At 43.7% G+C, this 25,886-nt stretch overlaps 2 protein-coding genes across 3 annotated transcripts; one reads left to right on the forward strand and one right to left on the reverse strand.

Moving 5' to 3' along the window:
* Window positions 1–649: 649 nt before the first annotated feature.
* ARG2 (arginase 2) lies at window positions 650–15,987 on the forward strand. 2 transcript variants are annotated; one of them, XM_053385353.1, is made up of 9 exons: window positions 650–766; window positions 2,346–2,451; window positions 3,103–3,175; window positions 10,497–10,674; window positions 11,708–11,867; window positions 12,665–12,759; window positions 12,899–13,003; window positions 13,182–13,318; window positions 14,161–15,987. In XM_053385353.1, exons 1-9 carry the CDS (start codon window positions 714–716, stop codon window positions 14,364–14,366), a joined length of 1,113 nt encoding a protein of 370 aa, XP_053241328.1. In that variant the 5' UTR covers window positions 650–713; the 3' UTR covers window positions 14,367–15,987. The 2 variants fall into 2 exon arrangements, with proteins under 2 accessions (XP_053241328.1, XP_053241338.1); XM_053385363.1 differs by having other exon boundaries at window positions 662–766; window positions 2,349–2,451.
* Window positions 14,545–23,973, reverse strand: VTI1B (vesicle transport through interaction with t-SNAREs 1B). Its single transcript, XM_053385375.1, has 6 exons — window positions 23,607–23,973; window positions 22,177–22,235; window positions 21,148–21,339; window positions 18,276–18,449; window positions 16,761–16,822; window positions 14,545–14,918 (listed from the first exon to the last, which is right to left on the reverse strand). Exons 1-6 carry the CDS (start codon window positions 23,956–23,958, stop codon window positions 14,828–14,830), a joined length of 930 nt encoding a protein of 309 aa, XP_053241350.1. The 5' UTR covers window positions 23,959–23,973; the 3' UTR covers window positions 14,545–14,827.
* Window positions 23,974–25,886: the final 1,913 nt, after the last annotated feature.

Consider the following 25,886-nt stretch of genomic DNA (forward strand, 5'->3'; position numbering starts at 1 on the left):
TAAACATTTTGTGAATCTAAGTTTGGCCTTATTGAGCAGCAGTATTTCAATATGAGTAGCAAAATGAGAGTAAAGGTAAAGGGACCCCTGACCATTAGGTCCAGTCGTGGCTCATCTCGCTTTATTGGCCGAAGGAGCCGGTGTACAGCTTCTGGGTCATGTGGCCAGCATGACTAAGCCACTTCTGGCGAACCAGAGCAGCACATGGAAACGCCATTTACCTTCCCACTGGAGCGGTACCTATTTATCTACTTGCACTTTGATGTGCTTTCGAACTGCTAAATTGGCAGGGAAACGAGAGTACAGTACCCCTAAACACTTTTTTTTAGGGGGGGAAAGCACTGGATAGATAGATCAGTTGGCAGAGCATGAGATTCTTAATCTCAGGACCATGGGTTCTGGTCCAGGAGGTTGGACTAGATTACCCTCGTGATCCCTTCCAACTCCACAATTGTATAATTCTATGATATCCACTCCTTTAACCCCAGGAGAGCTGGGAGGGTGTTTCGAGTGCGCAAGGCAAAGTTCCGAACTGGGGCAATGGCAGGGCCGGAATGCTGCGCGCTGCCGGTTCCAGGCCCTTTTGTGTGACTCAGGAGTTGCGCGCGTGTGTCAGAATGGGCGCGTGGCAGCCGGCAAGACCCAAGTTCCGGGGTGGGGGGAACCCTGCAGAATAGCGGCCTCTGCGCTTTTCACAGCAGCCTCTGTTTAAGATGATCCATGTCAGTCGAGCCCTTTCATCGTTATTTTCCCTAGGAGAAAAATTGTGAGGCGGGTACTTTTCTCTCTCTCTCTCTCTCTCTCCCCCCCTCTCCGTGTGTGTTTGTGTGTGTGTGTGTGTGAACTAGGCAGTGTGCTTTGATTAGACCGCGAAACTTTGAAAAGTGCCGATATATAGAGAAGGAGCCGGGTGGGAACTGGCTCGAGGACGTTTCCAGAGATGGCAATCGAGAGATAGGAAGTGGTCCCGGACTCTTTATTGGAAGGCGGCCAGCTTTGGTAATCGGAGAGCTGGCTGGAGTCCGGCTGCCCCGTCCCTATCTCGGGGACCTAGCGCTGGGGGCGGGGGCGGTAGAGGCGGGACTCCCAGGGCGGACCAGCGAGGGGCGACGCTTCGCACGTACGACGAGGTGCTGGGTTCATGCCCCGCGCCTGCAGTCCTAGCAGCAGATTGTAGGGCGGGAAGCCTTCGAGATCCTGCACGGCAATGGGTGCCACTCAAGAAGGCAAAGGAAATCTCTTTAGAAACAGGAATAGCCCCTGTTCCTCAAGCAAGGCGATAGATTTCTCTCCCACTGCAATCCTACGACTTCTAACTGGAATTAAAGTATCCCATTTCTTTAATTCTTACCTTTATTTTGATGATTGATTTCAAGCACTTGTGTAACAACCTTCAATAGATTTCAGGACTGGGAACAACGGAAACCCCTAAAACATCCAAGCCATAGCATTGGAAATAGTAATGGAGCCAAAATGGCTTAACAGTTGCAGTGTGGGAGTATGTAGTAGCGTTTCTTCCCTCTAGCTATGCTATCTTTTCCAATCCTCAGGCCCGTGTGGATTCTGGTTTTGTGAGGGTCAGTGATAAGAGTGGTTAGAGTGTTGGACTCGGGCCTGGTTAGAAACCTCACTCAGCCATGAAGCTCACTGGGTGACCTTAAGCCAGCCACAGTCTCTCAGCTTAGCCTACCTCACAGGGGTGTTGTGAGAGTAAAATGGGGGTGGGGGTGGAGAACAATATCTTGATCTCCTGGAGGAAAAGATGGTATATAAAAGGGGTGTGGGTGGGTGTGTCCGAACGCACCTCTTTAGTTTAAGATTGAGAGGTGATGCAATTCAGTGTGAACCGTCCAGGCTTCACAAATGGTCTTTGAAATGTCTTGCTTGACCCTTTGGACGGGCGTGGGGGGGGGGAGAGTACAAATATATTTTTAAAAGAAATGTAGATGAGCATGGCGTGCATGGAATAACTCCGAAAGGGCAAGCGACCCGCAGCAGGAGAAGAGAGGGGTGTGTGCGGGAGGGGGGGTGGAGAGAGAGGGGGACGTGCGTCCCAAAGGCAGCCAAAGCAGGTTGGTCACGATTCTGCCCCGGGGTCTCGGCATCCCCGGGGGCACTCGGAGGCACACCTCCGCGGAGCTGCGCAGCGATTGGCCGGATGGCAAGAGCGGCCCGGGGAGGCGGCCAGGGGGCGGGAGAAGAAGCATCGGGGCGGGGAAAGGGCCGGGCGTGTGCGCTGCCTCGCCTGCTCAGCTAGCGGAGCCGGCTGCTTATAAGGAGCGAGCGATCCGGTTCCTCTTCCTCGGTGCTTTGCACATCATCACCTCCGTCATGTCCCTTCGCAGCAGCTTCGCGCGGCTCCTCAAGCAGCAGGCGAGCTCCTCGATACAAGTCCAGAAGAGACCGGCGCACTCGGTGGCCCTCATCGGAGCCCCTTTCTCCAGGGGGCAGGTGAGTGAGCACTGCGGGGGAAGGGGGGGGGAGACGAGGCAGTGTTTGGGATGTTGGAGACAAAGGGGTGGGGTGGGGCCTTCTCTCAAGGTCAAAGGCTGTAACTCTATTGCAGCTGAGCGCAGGTAGGAGGAACAGAGCTGGGGGGGCAAGGGGAGGGGAGACAGAAAAGGAAAGGCAGTCTGGTGTAGTGGTTAGAGTGCTGGACTAAGACCAGGGAGCCGCGGTTTAACGAAACTACGTTCTAAAAGGACAGCATCCTCCCTCCCGCCTGGGGGTGATCCATGAGGCCCAAGCCCTCCTTGGGGCGAGTGACGCTTCGCCATAATGCTGGAGGAGGACCGCACGTGCTTTCACCCTATGGTCATTGGGGCAGGGATGGAATCCTTAAGATCCCCAGAGGGATATTTTTTTGGCTGGGGGGGGGGGAGTGTGTTTTAAGATGCGTATATCTTTAAAGGGAAGGACGGTCGGAGCAATGTTAGCTGGGGGCGGGGGAGTGTTCCTGCGCGCACCGGGCAACCGGCTTCCCGAGCGTGGAAATTTCCACGCGCTTCTCTTTCTGCGCTGTGACTCAGCGGCGTCCGCTTCTCCGCTTTCCCGGAGGCGCGCATAGCATCACCGCTCCTTTCCTGTTTTGTCTTCCTCCAGAAAAGAAGAGGAGTGGATCACGGTCCCTCAGCCATAAGAAATGCAGGGCTGGTGGGGAAGCTGACTGGCATGGGTAAGTAAGAGGTTTATTTTGAAAGAAACCGCCTCTCCCATAGGAAGCTGCCTTAGACCCAGTCAGACCATTGATCGCTCCAGCTCAATATTTGTCCACATAGCGACTCTCCAGGGTTTCAGGCAAGTCCCACTTGGAGAGGCCGAGGACTGAACCCCTGGACCTTCAGTGTGTACCACCAAGCCACATCCCCAACAATTGCTTTTCATAGAGAAGACAAGTGAGTTCTCCCCCACCCCCATGGCTGATTGAGTCTCTTTAATGCAAGAGTTAGCTGTTGGGAGAGATTTGGCACTCTTTGCAGAAATACAAACCTCCTTTCTTTGAGAGGAAAGCCCTCTCAGTTTGGAGCCTGATATACATATGAAAGAGCTGGCATGTGTCCTCTGACGGGCTTCTCAATAAGGAGGCAAAGGAACTCAGAGGCTCCTGGAGTGACCTTCCCTTTCCTCCTCAGGAATTTTCTTCTTTGACTGTATGCAGAGAATGAAATGCTTGTGTAGCCAGAGGCAATGTCCTTATTTCAGCTTAGATAGATTGTTTATTTTGGAATTTTGGGTTCAAATAAAAGCAGAAGCTGCCTCAAGCCACAGTTGGCTTAAGACATTTTGATGGGAGGTGTTATGTACTGAATCCTAGAACAATAGGATCCAGAATGCAGCAGTCTGATTGGTCCACAGGAGCCACCCAATCCAGGTGGAAGTGAATCAGTGACCTGATTGGCCTACAGGAGCAGCCCGGAATTAGCCAATCTCACACGGCCCATTGTGTAAATAATGTATATATAGCTAGACGTTTTGGGGAAAGTTTCATTCATTGCTACTATGAGCTGAATAAAGAGCATGAAATTCACACTCGACTCAGGAGGCAAACAACAAAAGCCCCCCCCCCAATACTTAATACCCAATTTTGGCAATGGGGGAGGAGAGAATCCTACAAGTGCCTCTTCCTGGGAGTAAAAATATAATAACATAATAAATTAAATGATTTAACAAATCAATGTGTTGTCATGCCCCCCCCCAAAAAAAACCTGTCTGGCACAGCTACCTCATTCAACTCAGTGGTATGACCAGCCAAAGAATCAAGATTTAATATTACTTTTTATATTGCATTTGTGGTGTTGGAGAATCAACAATTTCCCCATATCTATTCCAGTAGAAGTAATCTCACAGAGTGACTGAAGCTGTTTATTTACCAAAACCAGGCCTAAAGCTCATAGTTTTCTTCATCCAATAACTTGAATTCACTGTGTTGAGTTGGACTTCTTTCAGTGCTAAGTCTTGGCATATTCCTTTTGTGGTTTTGGTGAATGAATGAATGAGAGAGGTATGTGCTAATGTCCTTTATGAGTCTCTTCTACTGGCAGTGCCTGATTTCCAGAAAGTTATGTAATTGGCAGCACAGCTGTCATTTTAGCCAAACCCTTTTAAATCAGTGTAGTTATTTTTCTGTGACTCAGCATTAGTCACTATCTTACAGGTACCCTACCTGCAATTCACACAAAACTTGGATTTGTCCTATTATATCAGGAATGAAAAAAGTTGATTGATTAAGCATCTCAGTTTCCTGAAACATTGAACATCTTGAAACATTTGCCATCTGAACTGATCTTAATGTTAATTGTCTGATCTGGATATGTTTGTTATAGCCATTTGATGCATCCTCACAAACAGTGTACAGTTTTTTCATATTGTGAGTTTCAAAAAACATAAAGTGTGAATTGTGAAAATACTTCAAATGATTGTCAAAGCATATACAGTGGTACCTTGGTTTAAGAACAGCTTAGTTTATGAACAACTTGGATTAAGAACGCTGCAAACCCAGAAGTAGGTGTTTTGGTTTGTGAACTTTGCCTTGGAACATGAGCATGTTCCGCTTCCTGTTGAGTGTGTTTCATTTGTAAATTGAGTCCCCTGCTGCTATGGGAAAGCACGCCTTAGTTTAAGAACGCTTTGGTTTAAGAACGGACTTCCGGAATGGATTAAGTTCATAAACCAAGGTACCACCATATAGATTAGGCAACTAACTATGCAGATGCATCAGCTGTTCAAAATCTGCTACAAAACTCCATGGGTGGTATTAAACTAAACAGCTATGCTGTGCAGCTAAAAGCTGTTGCGCTAGAGTCACTTCTCTGCCCTCTGGAGAGCCAGTGTGGTGTAGTGGTTAAGAGCGGTAGTCTTGGAATCTGGTGAACCGGGTTCGCGTCTCCGCTCCTCCACATGCAGCTGCTGGGTGACCTTGGGCTAGTCACACTTCTCTGAAGTCTCTCAGCCCCACTCACCTCACAGAGCGTTTGTTGTGGGGGAGGAAGGGAAAGGAGAATGTTAGCCGCTTTGAGACTCCTTAAAGGGAGTGAAAGGCAGGATATCAAATCCAAACTCTTCTCTTCTTCTTCTCTCCTCTCCCCACATACACACTAAATCTGCTGCAGAGGGTAGGACGATTCCCCAGAGCAGATTTAGCAGGGGGGCGGGGAGCATGCAAGGAAAGGAGAGGGCATTGAAGTAACACTGCACAGCTAAAATCCATTTTGGTACAGTACCCTTTTAGTTGTGTTCCAAAAGTGCCCTGAAAGCAGGAGTGGAGTATCCTCAGTCTGGAGCCAAATTTAATCTGCCCTTGAAGTCCTCTCCAGCTGTAATATGGCAAGGGAAAAGGGTTTGGATGTTGTATGAAAGGTACAACTACAGCTCCTTTCTGAGCAAGAAGATCAAAGCACAAGGGAAAATGTTTAGACCAACTTGTGTTCCTTGCAAATACAGTCATACCTTGGTTTGCGAACAGCTTAGTTCTCAAATGTTTTGACTCTCAAACGCCACAAATCCAGACGTCACTGTTCCAGTTTGAGAACTATTTTTGGAAGCCAAACATCCGACGGAGCTTCCTGCAGCCAATCAGAAGCCGCACTTTGGTTTTTGAATGCTTTGGAAGTTGAACAGACTTCCGGAACAGATTCTGATTGACTTCCAAGGTACGGCTGTATGCAAAAAGTAGTCTATGCATTTGGCAACTGCCTGCCACTGCTTTAGATAGCTATAAGTTAGGACTTGCAATTGAGCTGCGCATTGGCCCTGTTTGCATTCTACTGCTGGTATTTGGGGTATGGTTACCAGACGTCCCCATTTCCCGGAGACAGTCCCCGGATTTACAAATCTGTCCCCAGACAAAATCCGTCCCTGGAATGTCCCCGGATTTCATTTCATGTCCCCGGATTTATATTTTAAGTGTGTAGATTTATTAGTAGGGAATGAATGTTGTGTGATTGGTTCAACGGCACAAGACACTTCATATGGGGACTTCCAGCGAGGCAAAATGGTGGGCGCCATGGCAGCGAGCTGCTCCTGAAGCCAGCCAGAGGCAACTGTGCTACCAGGCTGTCTCCAGGCTGCTGAGACTGCCACTGGCACTGCCACTGCCAAGGGGCAAGTGGGGAAGCCCAGTGTGTCAACTGGGGGAACTGCTGACCCCCCCCATGCGACCCAAATTGAGCTGGGCGCAGGAGTGCCCAGCCACCTGGCCGACTGCCCACTGGCGCTCCAGGGCCAGGAAAACCCTGGAGCTGACGTAGGGAGAAGGAGTAGAGGAGAAGGAGAAGGATGAGAGAGAAAGAGGAGGGAGAAAAAAGAGGGGAACCCCAAAATTACCGCACTGCTATCGCTGCAGCTGCCACTGAGCAGGAGAGGTAGGAGGGCACTGGGAGGGCAAGGACATGTGGCTGAGCCCAGGCCCGACCTGAGCCTACTCCACGGCGGCTAGCACTGCAAGAGAGCAGGCCGGGGCCCAGAGGAAGGCCGCGTGACAGAGGAGACCACAGAAGAGAAGATATTACTTCTTAATATTTTTTTAAAATAACTTTTTTTCTCTTTTCAAAAATAAAAAAGTGTCCCGAGATTCTTTGGAAAAAATCTGGTAACCTTAATCTGGGGTGGATTTGGAACATCCAAAAGTGCATTGGAAAACATATATAAGTGCTTCAAAATTTACCAAATTCTGCTCTTTGTCATGTGTATTCTTCCACTCCTTTCAGAAGAGATTGATTCTGTTTATCTGTTCTTTGAGAATAAAAAATGAGCAAAAAGAAGCTTTGTTATAAAGCAGCTGAAAAATGAAGAGTAGTGGCTCCAAGTGTGTTTGGTAACTAAAAAATAAAAATTCCTGTAGCACCTTAAATACTTTGCCTTTGCTGTAGATTGGTACAGCTTTCCTCCTTCTGGTATAGACGTACAGACAAGACTTAACAGCAGTAGTTTCATAACTGAAAGCTCTTTCTCAGTAGTTTAGAGAAGTACAGCTTGAAAAAGTGGCTGTGGCTTGTGAAGTATGGTAAACGTGATGTCATCAACTGATGAAAGTATCCTTCTCTTGAGCAATCCTTGCAACCCAGACATGTGCAGATTTAACCTCTGCTTCTTGTTAGGAAAGGAGGTTAATTCTGTCACATGATTCACTAACTAATCTTTTCAGCTTGGTTATGTTAGAGCAAACCTTTGCAGTTACAAATTCCAGAGCCACAAGGTATTGTTACGTATCTCACAAATGAAAATTAGATCCATTCAAATAATGGAAGAGCAGTTGTGACTCACTCCCAACTTACGATGAAGTGGCAAAGCAAGATGAATAGTGTACGTACACAAAAACATAGAAAAAGGGACAATTGCTTTCTATAGTGTCATCTCGACTTCCTGTTCCTATTGAGCCTCCGTCACATTGTTGTCATGCTTGCCAATGAATCAACTTATCAGTGCCATATTGGAGTTTTCTTTTGTAACATTTCTGTTGACATACATAAACGTCAGAGTCTGTTACATAACGTGCAATACACCCATTGGTGTCTCTGCATAGCTAGGAATGTTTGCCTTTGCTTAAATTGGCTTGAAAACCTAATTTACATAGCTGTCAAGCACAGGCCATTTCTGTTTTGCTTTAACCAGACTTGATAATTTGGAAGCAAATGAAGCTATAAGGTTCACATACAATTGAGATAACCTACACACCAGATGTGCAGAGCTGGTCCCAAAATTGGGAGGAGGGGGCATTGAGCATGCATGACGTCACATGTGCAGTGCTCCCCGTCCCCCCAGCCAGGACACACAGGTGTCCCTTTGAGGATTGCCAGAGTGCTCTGGCATTTGCGATGGGGAGTGTGAAGGCACTCCACACCTCCTGTACTTGCTGGAGGTGCCGGGGGATGGCAGCACCCTAGAAATATTGAGGGGGCTGCAGCCCCTTCTGCCCCCTAGAAATATTGAGGGGGCTGAAGCCCCTTCTGCCCCTGCTACACACCCTGCAGTATTGATTAAATCAAATATTAAAGCAAGTGCCAATTCCCCCCTTTTTTGAGCAATCGGCATACAGTATTGACACATCAGTATAATATCTGCTCAGGAGAGAGCTCAGATTTCATAGGATAGATAAATGCTGATCATGGGAACATGGGCATTTCCCTGGTTTTCCATTTGTTTGGTCTTGTTCAGGGGAGAGCTCCAAACAAAAAGCAGGAGGGAGGGGGGAAAACCTTAAAGGGATAAAGTAAGTGAAACTAGCTGAATATAAAGGGCTTCATAATTACACTTTCTCTCTCTCCTGGCTCCTTGCCAGAAACTCCTTGTGCAGCCAACCTATAGAAGAGGCAGGCCTGGTGTCAGATGACTGTGTCTCAAGGCTTCAGCACAGTAATACTATCGGCACATGATGACCTAGTACACTGCCATTGCATCAGGTTGTGATGCAACTTTGCAGGTTTGAAGTTTGTAGACTGACTGATTTTGAATGCATTCTAATGCCAAATGATGTGGGTTTTATCTGGCTGATCATCCTTTTGAGATAAAGAGAGCACAGTGCCAAAAATATAGGCACTGTGGGTTTGGTGACCAGTCTTCATTTTGTTAATCTTTAACTGTGTTTTGTGTGTCTGTGCTGTTATTCCCTTTGCACTTATGTAATAATCACACTACATGGATTACCCCATCATTTTGGGGAGGTGGGTCTTGTTAACTGAAAATACTTATTTTATGGCTAATCCGGGAACACCGGAAGCTATAGCTTTACTGAAGCTAAGGAAGTGCGGATCCAGTCAGCACTCTGCATGTGAGATCATGGAGAGCTCCGTGTAAAAGAATGATGTGTATATAAGGAATATTTTTAATATTAATCCTATTTTCCAGTATAAAGTAACAAGCTAAAGCAGGAAATGTAAAGTTAGTTTAGGGGGATTCAGTTAACATTTAAATTTCACTTTAATATGTCTTTAATCTGTTTTTCTGCTATAGTGAAGCTTTCATAGAATTGTAGAGCTGGAAGGGACCACGGGGGTCATCTAGTCCAACCCCCTGCAATGCAATGATCTTTCATCCAATGTGGGGCTTGAACCCATGACCCTGAGATCAAGAGTCTCATGCTCTCCCAACTGAGCTATCCTGGGTTTCCTATAAATGACTATACTCCCATCTGATTAAATCTTAAATTTGTAGGTGGGCAGGAATCAAGAAAGTGGTGGTATTATGTCCTTGTTTTGGAAATCATTCCTTATTCAAACGTGTAGGCAGCCATAGAATGGGATCAGGGGCTTGCAAACACTTCACACCATATAGATATTAGGCCTATAAATAGCAAAGGCTTAGGGTTTCCCGAAGTCCGAGGGAAGATGACATTCACCAGGGAATGATGAAAGAGAGGAGTGATATTGCAAGTCCTGGACTGCTGAGGTCCAATTACCTTAACCAAAGGAGAGGGTGTGTGTAGGAGCTGAAGCAGAGACTGGTTCAGGGGAATGCACGGACTGACTGTATTTCTAACACAGCAGCCATGGGTGTGACCTATGGGATGGTGGCAAAGCTGCTGTTCAGTGGCAGGCCCTGTTGTTGAACACAGTGACACATCTGCCCACAAAGTCTGGGTACCAGCAGCAAATTACATTAGCACAAACTTGCTCTGCCCATGCTTCTGTATAAAGTGTTTGGGTGCAGTGAAAATCCAGACATCGGTCAACATGTCTACTCTTACAAATATGAAGGTGGGGTTATTACCCAAGTCCTGTGGCAGGCTTCCTCAAACTCGGCCCTCCAGATGTTTTTGGCCTACAACTCCCATGATCCCTAGCTAGCAGGGCCAGTGGTCAGGGATGATGGGAATTATAGTCTCAAGACATCTGGAGGGTTGAGTTTGAGGAAGCCTGTCCTATGGGATCCTTGAATAACGAGCGACATGGTTGCAAAGCAGCTGTTTACCTACCTCCATTAACCAAGTTAATACTAACCACCAGTATTTCCTGTCACTGGACTGGGCAAGTGCAATTATGTGCTTTCTTCTTTTCCCCCAGGTTGCCAGGTGTATGATCTTGGAGATTTAAATTTCACCCAGGTGCCCAACGATGATCTCTACAACAACCTAATCATAAACCCACGCTCCGTGGGATCAGCTAGCCAAGTTCTGGCAGACACGGTGAATGGAGCTGTTGCCGCTGGTCATAGCTGTGTAACCATTGGAGGAGATCACAGGTGAGTTGGGAGGGATCCGTGAGGAAGATAGTCTCTTGAATGAAATAAGCCTCAAAAAGCTTTGGGTAAAGTTCACTCCTCAACTGGATTCGTTAGTTCAAATTCCTGTTCACTGATTGAAAGTGACAGGCCACAGTCAAGTGTTAAATTATTGTCCCCCGGTGGCAAATATGAATCATCTTCGGTCCCCTGTGAGAGCATCTCTGGGGCCACAGGATATTGCACAGCTCTCTGAGGAAGCCCAACGCTGGAGGTCTCTTATTTGCAGCCTTGTGATCCTCTAGGGCAGGGTTTCCCAAAACTTGAGTTTTCAGCTATTTTTGGAGTAGTAACTCCCATTATCTCATCTAGCATGCCCAGTGGTCAGGGATGATGGGAATAGTAGTCCAAGAACAGCTGGAAACCCAAGTTTTGGAAAGTCTGCTCTAGAGGGATACCTCTACCATACCAGTTGCTGGAGAACAATAGTGGGGGGGGGGCTATTGTCTTCATCTGCTGGTTGTGAGCTTTCCCAAAGGCATCTGGTCTGATCCAGCAAAGCTGTCCTTATATTCTTATGAAGTAACGGGTACTGTTTATAAAAGGATGTGACTGTATGTACACACACACACACACACACACACACACACACACAAAGTTCATTTAGTAAATGAACTTGTTTTATTTATTGTTCTCAGAGGAGGCACAGCAAGGTATCTATCAGTGCCTGTAAGAACCAGATATGAGGCACAGGTAAACTGCTTTAGCTTTGCCAGAAAGGCAACCTCCAACAGCTGCAAAAAGAACGCCAAAAACCCTTAGGTAGAATTTATTGTGGATTTCGCATTTTTTAGCATATCAGGAACCAGGTTATATAATTATCACACATACTGTACAGCTGTCAAATTCCTTTGTAAAACTCACAATTTTCTCAGTGTATTAACCCAAACTTAAATTAATACAAGAAACTTTTGAAGTAAACTGGACTGATAAAAATCTGAATCTGATTTTTTAACACTTCTATGATTCTATGATTCTATGTTTATTTTTGCAGTTTAGCGCTTGGGTCAATCAGTGGTCACTCAAGGCAGTACCCACACCTATGTGTGATCTGGGTTGATGCACATGCTGACATTAACACTCCACTCACAACCCCATCAGGAAATCTCCATGGACAGCCAGTCTCATTCCTTTTAAGAGAACTTCAAGATAAAGTAAGTGGGGATTATGCTGGACAGCTATAAAATAGATTTTATGCAATCTGTTTTGTACCATGTTTGTAAGGCAGGCATTAAAGTCCAATCTTAACTTACCCTACAGTCTTGAGCAATTTAATTTTAAATCCAGAACATTATAGAAATAACCCCCAGAAGGAGACAGGTAGTTCAATTATTATTGATGTCTGCATAGAACCTAGCTGGGAACACCAGACCCTGCCCTATGCTGGACATGATTTTAGCATGAAAGATGTGCTACTATTTCCTCACATGCAACCCCCATTTAGAAAACAGCATATTGCAGTCACAATAACTCCCTTTCAACTGCTAGATACTTTTTGTTCTTCTGGACTAAGATATAGGCAATCAGGGTTCAATTCTCAGCTCAGCCATGAAACTCACTGGGTGACCTTAGGCTAGAAGGAGAGAAGGTGACCTGCCCACCTCATGGAGTTGTGAGATCAGAATGAAGAGAGAACCATGTATGCCAACTTGTGGCTAAAGACAGGTGGTTAACGCCACCCACCTATCAAACACAAAGTGCCACAATCACAGTCAGGTGACCCGTTTTTGCCTGTGCTGTTTGAAACTGAATTGTGCAAGCAAAGCACTGTGCTATGAGGTCAGCTGTAGGACAACTGGGCCCGTATTGGCCAAAACAGCTTCAAGGTCTAAATGTGTATGTATTGACAGAGTTGAGTATGGTGTTCATTATACATCACCACTACACCATCATGTAAACAAGCCTAGTGTAAAATATCCAGGACTATGTTAATTCTTCTATTCCTCTATAGGTGCCGCTGCTTCCTGGATTTTCCTGGCTAAAGCCCTGCCTTTCACGATCAGATATTGTATATATTGGCCTCAGAGATGTTGACCCTGCTGAACAGTAAGTACAGGATATCTGAACTGGGAGAACTTTCTTCTTATTTTTTTAAAAAATACGTACTCGGCCTACTGCCATCAGTAAGAGGTATGTTGCATAACATTATAGCTTTAAATATTTATATATTTTTCTTTTTAAACAGCTATATCTTGAAGAACTATGGCATCCAGTATTTTTCAACGAGAGATATTGATCGTTTGGGAATCCACAAAGTGATGGAAAGAACATTTGACCACCTTCTGGGCAGGTAAAACTTTTTTGAGGATGGACATTTTGGGAAGCGACGTTAGGCAAAACATACTTAACCTATTCACATGTCAGCAAACGACCAGCTTGTCATATCCTACTGATCAGTCCCCAGTTACCATGATGTGATTTATTTCACATGGGTTATACCTGCATTATAAAGTGATTCTCCTTCACAGAGGACAAAGACCAATCCACCTGAGCTTTGACATTGATGCCTTTGACCCAACTCTGGCTCCAGCAACAGGGACTCCTGTCTTGGGTGGATTAACATATCGTGAAGGCATGTACATTTCAGAGGAAATACATAACACAGGTAAGAACCAGACAAGCACATTTTACTTTCAGCTTTGGATAGCATGATACAAGTAAACACTTGCATAGCACTTGTGTTACAGAAGTATTCAGTGTTTATTTAAAACGTCGGAGTGTAAATGAGAAAGAAGCTCAGGTTCTCTTCCTTAACACACCCCATGCTAAGGAAATTAACAAGGATAAATTGGAATGGACAGTAATAAGGATAAGGAGAGTTCTCAGGCGCTTTCAGACATCAAAATTGCACCTCCTTGTTAGTACAAGACAAAACAAGACTTTACTCAAATGTTAAAATTATTACAGCTAAAAGCTATGCCTAACAAACTCCCCATATGAAATGAGGCTTGCTTACAGGAACAATAGTTTTAGCTGCTCTATCATCAAGTTGCCTTCATTGAGGCTCCCTTGCAGCCTTCCATTATCAGGACCTTGGCAGCTTCCATAGCAAGGGGAGGTGGGAATCTAATATCTCTCACTTGACTCTTTATCCAGTTTAATTATAGCTGTTAGGCACTCTTAAAACACTAAGGATCCATGTAGCAGCATCATTTAAAACATTTAACTACTTATTTGCAGTATCTCTATAACAATGTTGCATGCTACTGGCAACAACATAAGCTAGAAACAGGGCCAAACTGGCTAGCAGTTATCATTGCTTTTGGCCCGCAGTTTGAAAAGGCAATTCAAGATAAGATTATGCTAAATACTGAAGTACTTTTAAAACGGCAATAATTTATTTCAGTCAATGCATGGCTGGAACCTTGGATTCATTCATACAAAACCCATATGCCGTTGCATATTGGCTGAAGTGATGCTTTAAGTTCTGTGTCTTTAATTTCCTAGGCCTGCTTTCAGCCATGGACCTTGTAGAAGTAAATCCACTGCTTGGAGATTCACAGGAGGAAGTGAATGCAACAGTTAACCTTGCAGTCGATGTGATTGCTACATGCTTTGGGCAGACAAGAGAAGGAGCGCACATCATGTTTGATGATCTCCCAACACCCAGTTCACCCGATGAATCTGACAGTGAAGAGCAAGTACGGATGTAGGACCTTCAAGGATCAACAGATGCTTCAAATGGGCATTATGTACAGATCTGCTGATCTACTCAAATGGACTGGCTAAAACCCAACTATACCACACTCTGAAGTGTTCACCAGTTTTGGAGAGACTAGTTACTTTTCCCACTGCGTGACCAAACCGCTGTATTACAAGCTAGACAACACATCGGCTTAGGTGAATGTTTATTACTTTGCAATTATACAAAAACTTACCATCCCCTTCACTGCCCTCTGTCTTTCTTTACAGATACATTTCCTCTCAGTAGCCCTGCAGCATTCTCAAACGAACATGCTGTTAAGACTTGACAACACACCAGTATTGTCCTTCAACTGTAGTAAATATAATCCACTCCTTTCATTGCTGAAGAGCTGTTCCTTGGCAATGATTGTAATACAGTCGTTAAGATAGATGGAAGCCCTGAAAACAGCTGTGTGTGTGTCAAGAAGATTCACCTGAAGAATTTGTAGTATACAACACCTCCCAGAATGACTAACTCCAAAATGATGATAAAGGAGAGCAACAGTTTGTTTGTCATAACCCTAGAAGGAAAGATAAGACATGAGATTTATTTGGGTTTACAAAAAATCTTATTTGCATTTAATGTTGCCCATGGAGATTATTCTCACTTAGATGAGACAGAAGCATCATTTCATATTTAGACAGTGAAAGCTATTGTGTATTTACGCATAAGAAAGTCTGGGACTTAGTCCCAGGTGAGTGCATATAGGATTGTATCCCATGTTGAGGAAATAATAAAAGGGAAGAGTAGCAAGAACTTATATTTGAGTTCAGCAAAACCGGCACTGTTCCTGGGATTCCTTATTAAAAGCTAACTTAAAATCACATAAATGTATTAGTATCTGACTTAATATCTAAACATTCAGGAAAGCAGCAATTAAAATAAGGCAACACCTTGAAAAGCTGGTGACAATTTTAAGGAAATATTGATTGTCACAAAAAAAGATACCGAAACAAATTTGTAGCAAGATAAAAGCTCAGTTCAGATATCACAGCAAACCATGATTCACTGCATCTGTAGTTGAGTTTATACTGCATTTTTGCTTGCTTACATCATCTGAAAGTTATGTGATACTACCCCAAACAGCTCTTCCCTGCTGTACTGCTGGGAAAGTAGCACCACATTCTGCTTTGTTATCACCTGATGGCAACCCCAAGGCAGCAGTGTATCTAATGCCCACTCAGAAACTTTCAGGTTGCTTCTGTGCAATTGTGCAATATGTTCTCTCCTCATTCAGCATTCTGCCAAAAAAGTTTGTCCTGAAATGAGCATAAAACATCCTTTGATTTTCAGGAACATTTTCCCATAACCTTCACTCCCTCTCCCTTTCCTATAAGCATGAAGTACTTATATGCAGTTATGTAGTTAGCCAAATAATGGGCCAGAAACTTCTGAAAATATCTGGAGTATGCACCATAGAGAGGAATAGGCATGCTTCACACCTAATTGTGGCTGTTAACAGACGTATCTTGTAGTTCAGCAAGAGAACACAACAGAGAGTCACTTTCTTCTGGAATACTGTCTTGGATATGTTTCCCTTTGTACAGTTAGCTCAATAATAATAAAAAAATGTTTTCTGAGTGCATTCATTCCCTTGCTTTCTTTTGTGTTCACACTGAGAATCAATTTAGCAACTGGGATATATAAGGGGTAGGATGTACTGGGTGGTTGGAGAGATTAAGGTTGTAAACTGAAGAAGTATAGAGAAAAGCACATTTAAAGGAACCACAGTAAGAGCTGCTTGAGTGCTTTCATTTTTGACTACTCAGAAATCTCTCTCTAGCGCAGAGATGGAGGAATCTTTTTGGTTCAGTGGACGAAATCTTTATTTTCCTCCACCCCCCACAGACCACTTTTGATAGGTTGGTGCCCCTGTCCACCTGTCAATCATATGACATGATGACTTCAGGTGACTGATCCTGCCCACCTGTCAAAGCTGACCTGTCAGAGTGGGCAAGGCAGCATCCAGAAGGACTAGACTCTACTCACCAGCTGATGAGTGGGTGTTTAGATCAGATGGCTGCAAGGGTCTGCTTTGCAAGCATGTTTCCTACAGGGAACACCCTGGCAAAGCAGGTAATTGTTTGTTTTCACTTTAAGGCAGCATTCTTTTTGGGGAAATGGTACCTGCTCCACACAGTTTTTAGAAAATGCTATTTCATTAACACTCAGGATCCATGCAAGGATGAGAAGGCAGTGTTTGGGCACCGGGGAACATTTTGGGACTGGCCAAATCTGTATAAACGTGATGGGCTGCATTTGAACCACACTGGAATCAGACTGCTGGTGCACTTGGTACATTAAAGAAAAACCAACCCAAATTCAATCCAAGTCTCAACTGATTATTTAAGTGGCATCTTACTTTCTTGACATGGCGCGCAATATCTTTCGACTTTTGCTTAAATTTTCATTCGTGTTCACCAGCTAAAAAGGAAAAAAGAACATTTATTACTATTAGGTTGCAACTTGAGTTTGTGCTCATGGATACCTGCACCTGAAGGTCAGCATCACAAATTAAGTACACAGAATGAGGCTCAAGCACATGCAAATTGAAGCACGTTTGCTTAAATGCTTATTCTTAAGGTGCAGTCATCATAGTGTGGCATCATAAGAATAGACTTACGATGCAAGGGCATGATTAACTCTTGTTTTAAATTTCTGTACTGCTACCATGTTCGCACATGCTAGTATGTCTCAAGTAGTCATTTTTAACCATGGCTATGTGTACTCTGTACTAAGAATGGTGAAATTCTGTGCCCCAGCAATTCAAATGGAACATCCCCAATGGGACTTAAGCACATGCAAATAGGTATAATGCAAGAGACATCTTACATACTGTGAGTTCTTCAACCCATAACAGTTATGTTAACTGGGCAAATTTGTGTAATTCTTATTTTGTATAATTTGCCATGGTTTTCCTCTCACGAGGAGGGCCAATGAGCTCTGAAGACACCAAAGCCCCACCAGCAACCACTTGAACTTATTCAGCAAATCTGCAGGCTTCTCAGATTTCAGCAGGCCTCAGCCACGCAATTTCAAGCATCTATTCACAACCATAAGGCTAAAACTTGCTTTTAGAAAAATGTAAGCAGAGATTCAGTGCCACAAATATTTTGTGCATTTCCTGGGTTCCTGCAGAATCTCAGTATGTACATGCAGCCCTGTTATTCAGCCAGCACAGAAACAAAATTACAGAGTTTGTACTTGTTTTAGATATACTGGCCTACATGTGATACAACAGAAGATTGTTTGCAGAACCAATCTCTCTCCCTCCCACCCCACATCTCCTGCAAAGTCTCTCTGAAGGATCAGAGGCTCTCCTAAAACACGGGGGTTGTGCTGCTGAAAGTGGACTGCTGAGCTGGGAAATCACCCAAAATAGGGAAGAGAAACCTTGCATGAGGGGAGCAAGGAGGCTTGAGGGAAATCCGATGCATGGGCAGACTTGTAAAAGTGCAGATCTAAAAAGGAACCCTGAAGTTTATTTTATTTTGGGATGGATGTGAAATTATGTGCTCATTACAGAGTTTTCCCAGTACAGCCGTACCCTGGATCTCAAACGCCTTGGCTCCCAAACAAATTGGATCCTGAACGATTGAAACCCGCAAGTTAAGTGTTCCGGTTTTCAAACAATTTTCAGAAGCTGAACGTCCTGCGTGGCTTCCGATTGGCTGCAGGACGCTCCTTCAGCCAATCAGAAGCCGTGCCTTGGTTTTCGAACAGTTTTGGGAGTTGAATGGACTCCTGAAACGAATTCTGTTCGAGAACCAAGATATGATTGTATGTGTTTTAAAAAAGAATTCCCTAGCTTCTTGCTTTTGAATTGGCATGTGTTTATTCTGAACATGTGAAACAACAAAAGCAGCTTTCCACTCACTCTGCCTTTGGTGCGGTCCAACTGCTCCCGCTGCTCCCCAAGTACTTCAATGATCTCTGTACCAACTTGATCTGTCTCTGCAGCAATCTGGTGTGAACGCTCTATGCTCTGAGTGGCTCGGTTCAAGCTTTCCGTTCCTTGAAGCAGCAGCACCCTCTGAGACTGGAGCTGGGTCTTAAAAGAGACAATTAAGACACATTTTTAAAAGGCAGAGAAGATATTTTACCTTCTGATAAGGTCTGTGTGAGATGACACAGCCTAAATGGGTGACTGGCAATCTCTTCTTTATAAGAACATTTGACCATTTCCATGCTTGTTTAAGCTTTTACCATTGTCAAAGACGTGCGCATTATGCCTGACGGGGAAATAAATAAATGGACAAAGAGACATATTTTCCATATTTAAAAAGTGGCTCATGCAGGAAAAGGTATTTCCTGTCTCAATCATTTTTCTTTGATGAAAATGCAGGCAACTCATGAACAAATAATTAAAATATATTGTTACTTTTATCACCATTATACCAAACCAAGCCTTACTATTGTGGCAGTTTCATCACCTAATGTAGAAGTAAGGAGAACATATTCCTTCCATACCTGAGCATCTTTCCTTGTCCCTTCACCTAAACACTAAACAACTCAGGCCCTGGTTAGAGAGCTGGAAGACCAGGGTTCAAATACTCACTTGGCCATGAAACACACTGGATAATCTTGGGCCAATCACTGTCTCTCAGCCTAAACTACCTCACAGGATTGTTGTGGGGATAAAATACAGGGGCAAAGAGCCATGTGTGATACTTTGAACTTCTTGGGGTTGGGGAAATGGGATATAATATAGTAAATAAATACAATAATCTACCCTTCATGCTTTATAATCATGCATTTAACAACCAAGAGTGACTGTGGAAATCTATATACATAACAGTAAAAGCAGCCCCCCCCCAAGTTGGCAGGAGGCAGGGATTGGAACATGTAAGAGGAGATCTCTAACATGGAGAAACTCCCTACTCCTGCAGGAAAATATGGGGAGCAGAAGAGATAACCCTATGATCTCTTGGCAAACCACCTCTCATTTGCAGTGGTGTATTCACACTGCTCTCTGGTATCAAAGAATGAATTGTTTTAAGTGATTTTAATAGTGTATTTTATATAGCTGTAATCTGCCCTGAGCAGACAATTGCTGAGAGACAGGATTCAACCAGGAGCTGTGGGAGTGAAGGGAGAGCTGTTAGTGGAAAGGTTGTGGGCACTGGGGGGGGGCTCTTTAAAAAAGAGAAATGAGAGCAAAGGAATTCCTGTCTCTGTTCCTTCCTTCCAGCTCTCTCAATGGTCCACATGTATTACTCAAGAATAAAATTAAATAAGCAGCAGGTGGGATGAACTATTCTTTCACACGTAAGTTAGTCCTAACCAATAAAAGATATACCATAACAATAAGGAGAACAGAGAACTTTGAGAACTTTCCCCCAGGTAAGGTTTAAGAACCCCAGATCCTCAGTGTTGCCTCTGGCATCTCAAAAGAGGTTGTCAAATGAAGTTTGTTCCTTTCCTGACAGACATTAAAGAAAGAGAATCAATCCTCTTTCAGCTTTAACTGCTAAATCTGACCTGGGTAACACAGAAGTCTAAAATAACATATGGCATAACTCCAATCAGGACACAATCGCAAACCTCCTACATAAGCAAGGGGTATTTATGGCCAGCTTGATATGTGGTATCTTAAATATATTTAATCCGTATCCCCCTTTTTTATTTAATCTGTGAATATTTTATTGCAGATACCAAAGATGGATGTGCTCCACTAGAATTGGACAATGAAACACAACACAAATTGCATTCTTTGCTATATCAGAGGCGCATGCAATATGGCAAATCTTATCTTTTTTTAAAACTGAAATTAAATCCATGTGTTAGATCAGGAGCCATATGTATAAGTATAAACCACACATGCACCATTTTAAGTATCCCCTTCCTTACAAATATGGTAAGTGCTGAATTTGTTTGTTTGCTTATGCATTTTTAAAGTGTCTTTATGTGGGTGCTTGTGGAAACCTGCCTTGCTCTTTTTAGCTGCCTCTTTCTGTGATTAATTGTACTCATTTTGCTGAATTTAATTTAGTATTTAATTGTTGTTTATGCATTAATTGAATATTCTTTCATGTTGCATACAGTTGTGGTACCAGTATTGATGAGTAAGCTACAAATGTTTTCAATAGTATTTGTGTTCTGTCCCATATTTATGTGCAAATAAAAAACATAAGAGGTCAAAACTGTAACTCTATCAAATCAGTGCAGCTGACAACAACCAGACTGTTCGTTCTTAACAGCTTATTGCTTTTTCTTTACAATAATAACCACAGAAAACTTATTGACAGTACTTGAGTGAAATCAATATGCCTCAAATATGCACCTTCCACAATACTGATATGCATACAGAGATTTTGGAAGCCATAGTTTAGAGGTGCTTTTGGAATATAGAATATTCTATATTCTCTCTAATCCAGAATTTGTTGAGAAAGAAAAAGAACATTTTAAATATACAATTTCCTTCTAACAAGAAGCAATGGTTTTTCTTCCACTTAAGAAAAACTGTGCCTTCCCATCAGGGGTCTTAAAAAACTTATTGATGTTTGTCAATATAAAAAATGTATTTAAATCAAAAAAAGAAAATAAATTGTCAGCCCTACTAATTTTGCACTACTGAAATTACGCTTTCTGAAGAATTTATGTATTTTTCCATAAACTTGTATTGTTGCAATAAATACAATCACAACTCCTCTGTACATATTGGAAAGAATTAAACTTAGCAAGGACCATAAGAGCTTTGTCACCAATACAAACAAAATCAATATAGTTAATTTATACCTAGTACTCACACTCTGCTCATTTTCTGTGGCGTAGATTCCAAATTTTGGGTCTCCATGTCCTCCTGGAACCACTCCCAAATCTGTACTTTTCATCTTCCTTTGAAACATGGCAAGTTCTCTTCTGTAAGTCCGAATTTTGGCCATCATTTGATTGTGGAAGGACATTGGAGCATATTTCAGTTCTTCTTCCATTTCCCGTAGCTTTAGTAAGTTTTAAAAAGCAGATACCAAAATCTTTGTTAAAAATATTATTGGAAAAACATAAAAGCAATAATCAGAAAATGGATGGCACACAAAAAGTTCTAAAAATATAGCAGAATCTGAAAAGATACTGAATTTTTTTGTTTGGTACAATTTTAAAAGTATTATCTAATAGTTATTTGTTACAGCATTCACTATTATGCTTAGATGAGTCAGTCAACGATTTTTAAGCATGCAACCTTACCTCTATAACATTTATACAGCACTTGATTGTAAAAAATCTCAAAGCTGATTATAAAAGATAAAACAGTAAAATGTACAACCCTATATTAAAACATACAAAAGTTAAAATACTAAAACATTAAAATTACCTCAACTTGTTAAGCATCTGGGTAGGCTTGTCTAAACAAGAATGCTTTCAGCAGTGAATGCACCTGCTTGGTCTCAACAGGCAGGGTGTTCCAATTGTAGGCACTGCCACACTAAATAAGAGGGTTCTTACAAATGCAGAATAAGTGTATGTGGCACCTGTAGTAGTGCCAGTTCTACTGATTGAAGAGGTGATTGAGTGGGCATATGTGGGGTAAGGAGATCTTGTAGGTAAATTGGTCCCAAGTTGTTAAGGGCTTTATATATCAATAGTAATACCTTGAACTTGGCCCAGTAGCAAATTGGGAACCAGTGAGCAAAGGTGTTATATGCTGGCAAGGCCTCACTCCTGTCAGCAATCACGCTGCAGCATTCTGCACTAACTACTGTGACAAGGCCTTCCCAGTCCAGGAATGACCATAGCCGTTCTAAAAGCCTTCTTCCTCCAATTACAATTCATATTCTTACCGTTTCATTTGCTTCTTTTTGTTTTTCATCAAATTCTCGAATCAACTTCTTCTTCTCTTCTAGAAAACACAACAGAAAACATGGAAAAAATTAGCACAACAATCAGCAAAGCCAAAAGGACTTCTCAGTGCAAATCCACATAAGAATGTATACATTTTTTTGTGACAGCCTTTGACTACCTCATTGTTTCAGTGAAAATTATTTTTCATGGTCAAACTGTATTAACTGATAATGTAAAATCACTTTAGAAATAACTACCAAAAGATATGTTATCCTCCTAGTCCTCAACCAAGCCAGGGAGCCTATCAGTTTGGTTGGTGACTAGATCTCACTTTTTCAAACAAGGTAACATGGAAGATTCAGGGGCAGCCAACAAGGTGTCCGCCAGATGATGGATTACAACCACCAACATCCCCAAGAGCTGGCAATGCTGGCTGAAGCTGGTGAGAGCTGTAATACAACACTATATAGAGGTCACATTTGTAATGCGTAGGCCTCGTCCACACAATAGTTCTGTCTCCTTTTAAAAAGGGGATGGATTACACATCCAGATCTGCAAACAATAGAGAGACATGTCTGCTGTTACTCATTTATGTTTCCAGAATATCTTATATTAACTATTTTGGATTTCATTACAGAAATAAAATTAGGCACTCCAAAACCCTGTATAAAACTACTGTCAAACATCAGATCACTGGAAAGAATCAACTATCTGACTTTTAGAAGACATCTGAAGGCAGCCTTGTTTAGGGAAATTTATTCTGTTTTTAGTGTTCTGTTGGGAGCGACCCAGAGTGGCTGGGGAAACCCAGCCAAATGGGCGGGGTATAAATATTATTATTATGCTAGAGCAAAATGTGACGTTTATAAGTATCCTGTTTAAAATAGCCATTTGAACTCCACTGTGAAATGTCTAGGATCGGGCCGGTAGGAGGCAACCTTCTGGGACTGTGATCTCTCTGGTTCTTTTCTGAGCACCAGGTTTCTTTTTTTAACTGCATTAAATTCCACGCTGAACTTCGCCTTCCTTCCGCATTCCAACCACGCTTAGAATCGCTTCGAAGCGAGGGCGGGGTCACCTATTATTATGATTATGATTATTACGGGTCCTCCTCCTTTGACAGCCGCCTGACACGCAGAAATCAGCGAGGAAGTTTCCCCCGGGTCACTTCGGGCTCCTTGCGAAGAGAAGCGGCCGCGTTTCTGCGTCTCGGTCAGGCTGCTGCTCAGAGGCGGATTCAGCAAAAGTAAACTCAACGGCAACCCCTCTTCCTGCAGGAACCGACGCCTAGCCGGACGGCAGCGCTGCAGGATCCGGGCTTGTCGGGAGCGGGACGAGGTGGTGGCGGTGGCGGTGGCGGAAGGGTCCGCGCACGGCTCGCCCCGTCGTCCCCCCCCCCCCGGCTCGCTCGGGCCCCGCTGCTACGTACCAACGGCCGAGCTCCCGCGCAGTCTCTCGGGGGCTCCCCGCAGCTCCCCGTGCAAGCCGCGGAAGATCTCGTGCAGCCGCTCCAAGTGCTCCGAAGAGCCGGCGCCGCGCTCCGCCATGACGCGAAGAGGGAGCGGGAGCAAAGCGGCGCCTTCCCGAATCTGAGGCCAGGTCACCGCGGCCTGGTAATCACCGGCACCTTCTCGCAGGCGCTTCCGGGGGGAGGCGAGGCGGACGGGGGCCTTCCCTCTCGCCGAAAGGAGCCCAGCTCCGCCATCCGGGGAGCCGCGTCGCCGCCAGGAAGTGTCGTTTGCACAGCGCCGCCCAGCCCCTGGAGGGGAAACCATTTCCATGGAGATAGAAAGAGACTTTTCAATAATCATATATGTTTTTAAATAATCTATGGCAACTTTTTATAATGCAAGCCTTTTTTTGTGTCCTCCTGTTCAGAGGAGAGGGGATTAAAGCAGCAGTCTTCACACTGTTGGAAGTTAGGCTCATTTGCTTGTATTCCGCCCCCCCCAATAATGTTTATTTGATTTTACATGTGTAGAATTATAACAGTACAAAATACATATCCATATTTAGAGATTTCTCTGAATCTCCAGAGTTCCCACTCTCCTCTCCATAGGTCCAATTGCCAACCTTTTCAAATGCGTTATTATTTCATAATCCATATTTTATACCTCTATTGTCCAGGATATTTGCTAAATTACAAGTGTTATTATTACAAGTGTTAAATTCCTGCTATTGTTTTCATCTGCTTACAGTGGTCTCCTAGATAACATTTGCTTGTACTTTTTATTCTGTATTCATGCTGATAATTGCTCATAACAGCTTTCAACACGGTTTGCACTGGTAGAAGTTTCCTTTCCAAAAAGTACACATCCCATAACTTTTTATACCACAAATGTTTTTGGAGGTTAGTTAGTTTGTTGTCCTGCTTTTGCTGTGCTGCAGCCCCTCTAGAAAGCGATAATGTAACACTGGAGAAGTATTGCAGAACAACTAACCTAGCAGAATGTGTGGATGGTCTAGTATAAATCCACCACTTAATGCACTCTTGGTACATCAATGGCTTGTTGTTGAGTATACTCTTAGAAAAATCCTGGTCTGAAGGGGCCTTCCTCCCCCCCCCCAGGTTTATTCTGCACTGGTGCTGCCTTCAGGTGCACCCTCCTGGCCTCTTCCCAAAGCTTATTAGTTGTCAAAATCTTGCTCTACAAATCAGTTCAACTCCTTATCCAAATTAAGACAAAAACACTGTTATGCCGAGCATTTCTATGCTTTCCTAGTCTTTACAACTGCTTCCTGATTTAAGGGAGCTTCTCCAAATCAGCACCAATCACTCAAACATTTTATAAAACAGGGCTGCCAACATGAATAAAATATTGTGGGGGCCCAGGTAAGCTCCGCCCCACATGACACAGTGCACACACACAATTTGAATGGGAATGCCCTTCAGCTTTGTGGGGGCCAGGCCCCTTCGAATATTTTATTGTGGGGGCCAAAGCCCCATGGCCTCTAGGAGCTGGCTCCTATGCCACAAGACAGGAGCAACATTACAGATCCCAAATAAGAGTGGAGTTTGAAACAGTTCCAGACATAGAACAAGATGCTTAATTCATCCAATGACGACGATCCATCTCTTATCTGAAACACAAAGGGAGCATAGCACCAAACAATAGTATAGAAATAGGAAATGACAATACACAGAAGAAAGCATACAAGAAGATCCCATAGTCATCACCTATTGAAACCAATTGAGACATATATTGGCTGCCTTGCAGAAGGCAGTGTATTCTCTTTTTTTGTTCTTAACAATCTCTTTTATTCGCAAATACCCCCTTCCTCCTAGCAAAGGCTACAGGGGCAATTCAGTGGAGTGTTAGCAGCACTAAAAATCCATTACATACTGTGCTTTCACATAAAGTTTAGCTTTACTTACTCAAGGGAGGCTAGTGGGGCTGAAAAATAACCCCTGGCTGTTATCTTGCTCTGCTGCTCATCATCCCTGGAGCCAGGGGGCCCTAAGTTAGGATTACTCCCTCTCTGCCCGTCTTGCTTGGTATTGTGCTGAATGGCAGCAGCATAAGGATCAGCAAGAGAAAAGGGGGAAGAGTGAGTTGAGGACACTATTATGATAAGGTATACAGTGGTACCTCGGGTTACATACACTTCAGGTTACATTCACTTCAGGTTACGGACTCTGCTAACCCAGAAATAGTACTTTGGGTTAAGAACTTTGCTTCAGGATGAGAACACAAATCACGCGGCGGCG

The sequence above is a fragment of the Podarcis raffonei genome, chromosome 1, assembly GCF_027172205.1.
Source record: "Podarcis raffonei isolate rPodRaf1 chromosome 1, rPodRaf1.pri, whole genome shotgun sequence".
Lineage (NCBI taxonomy): Eukaryota > Metazoa > Chordata > Lepidosauria > Squamata > Lacertidae > Podarcis > Podarcis raffonei.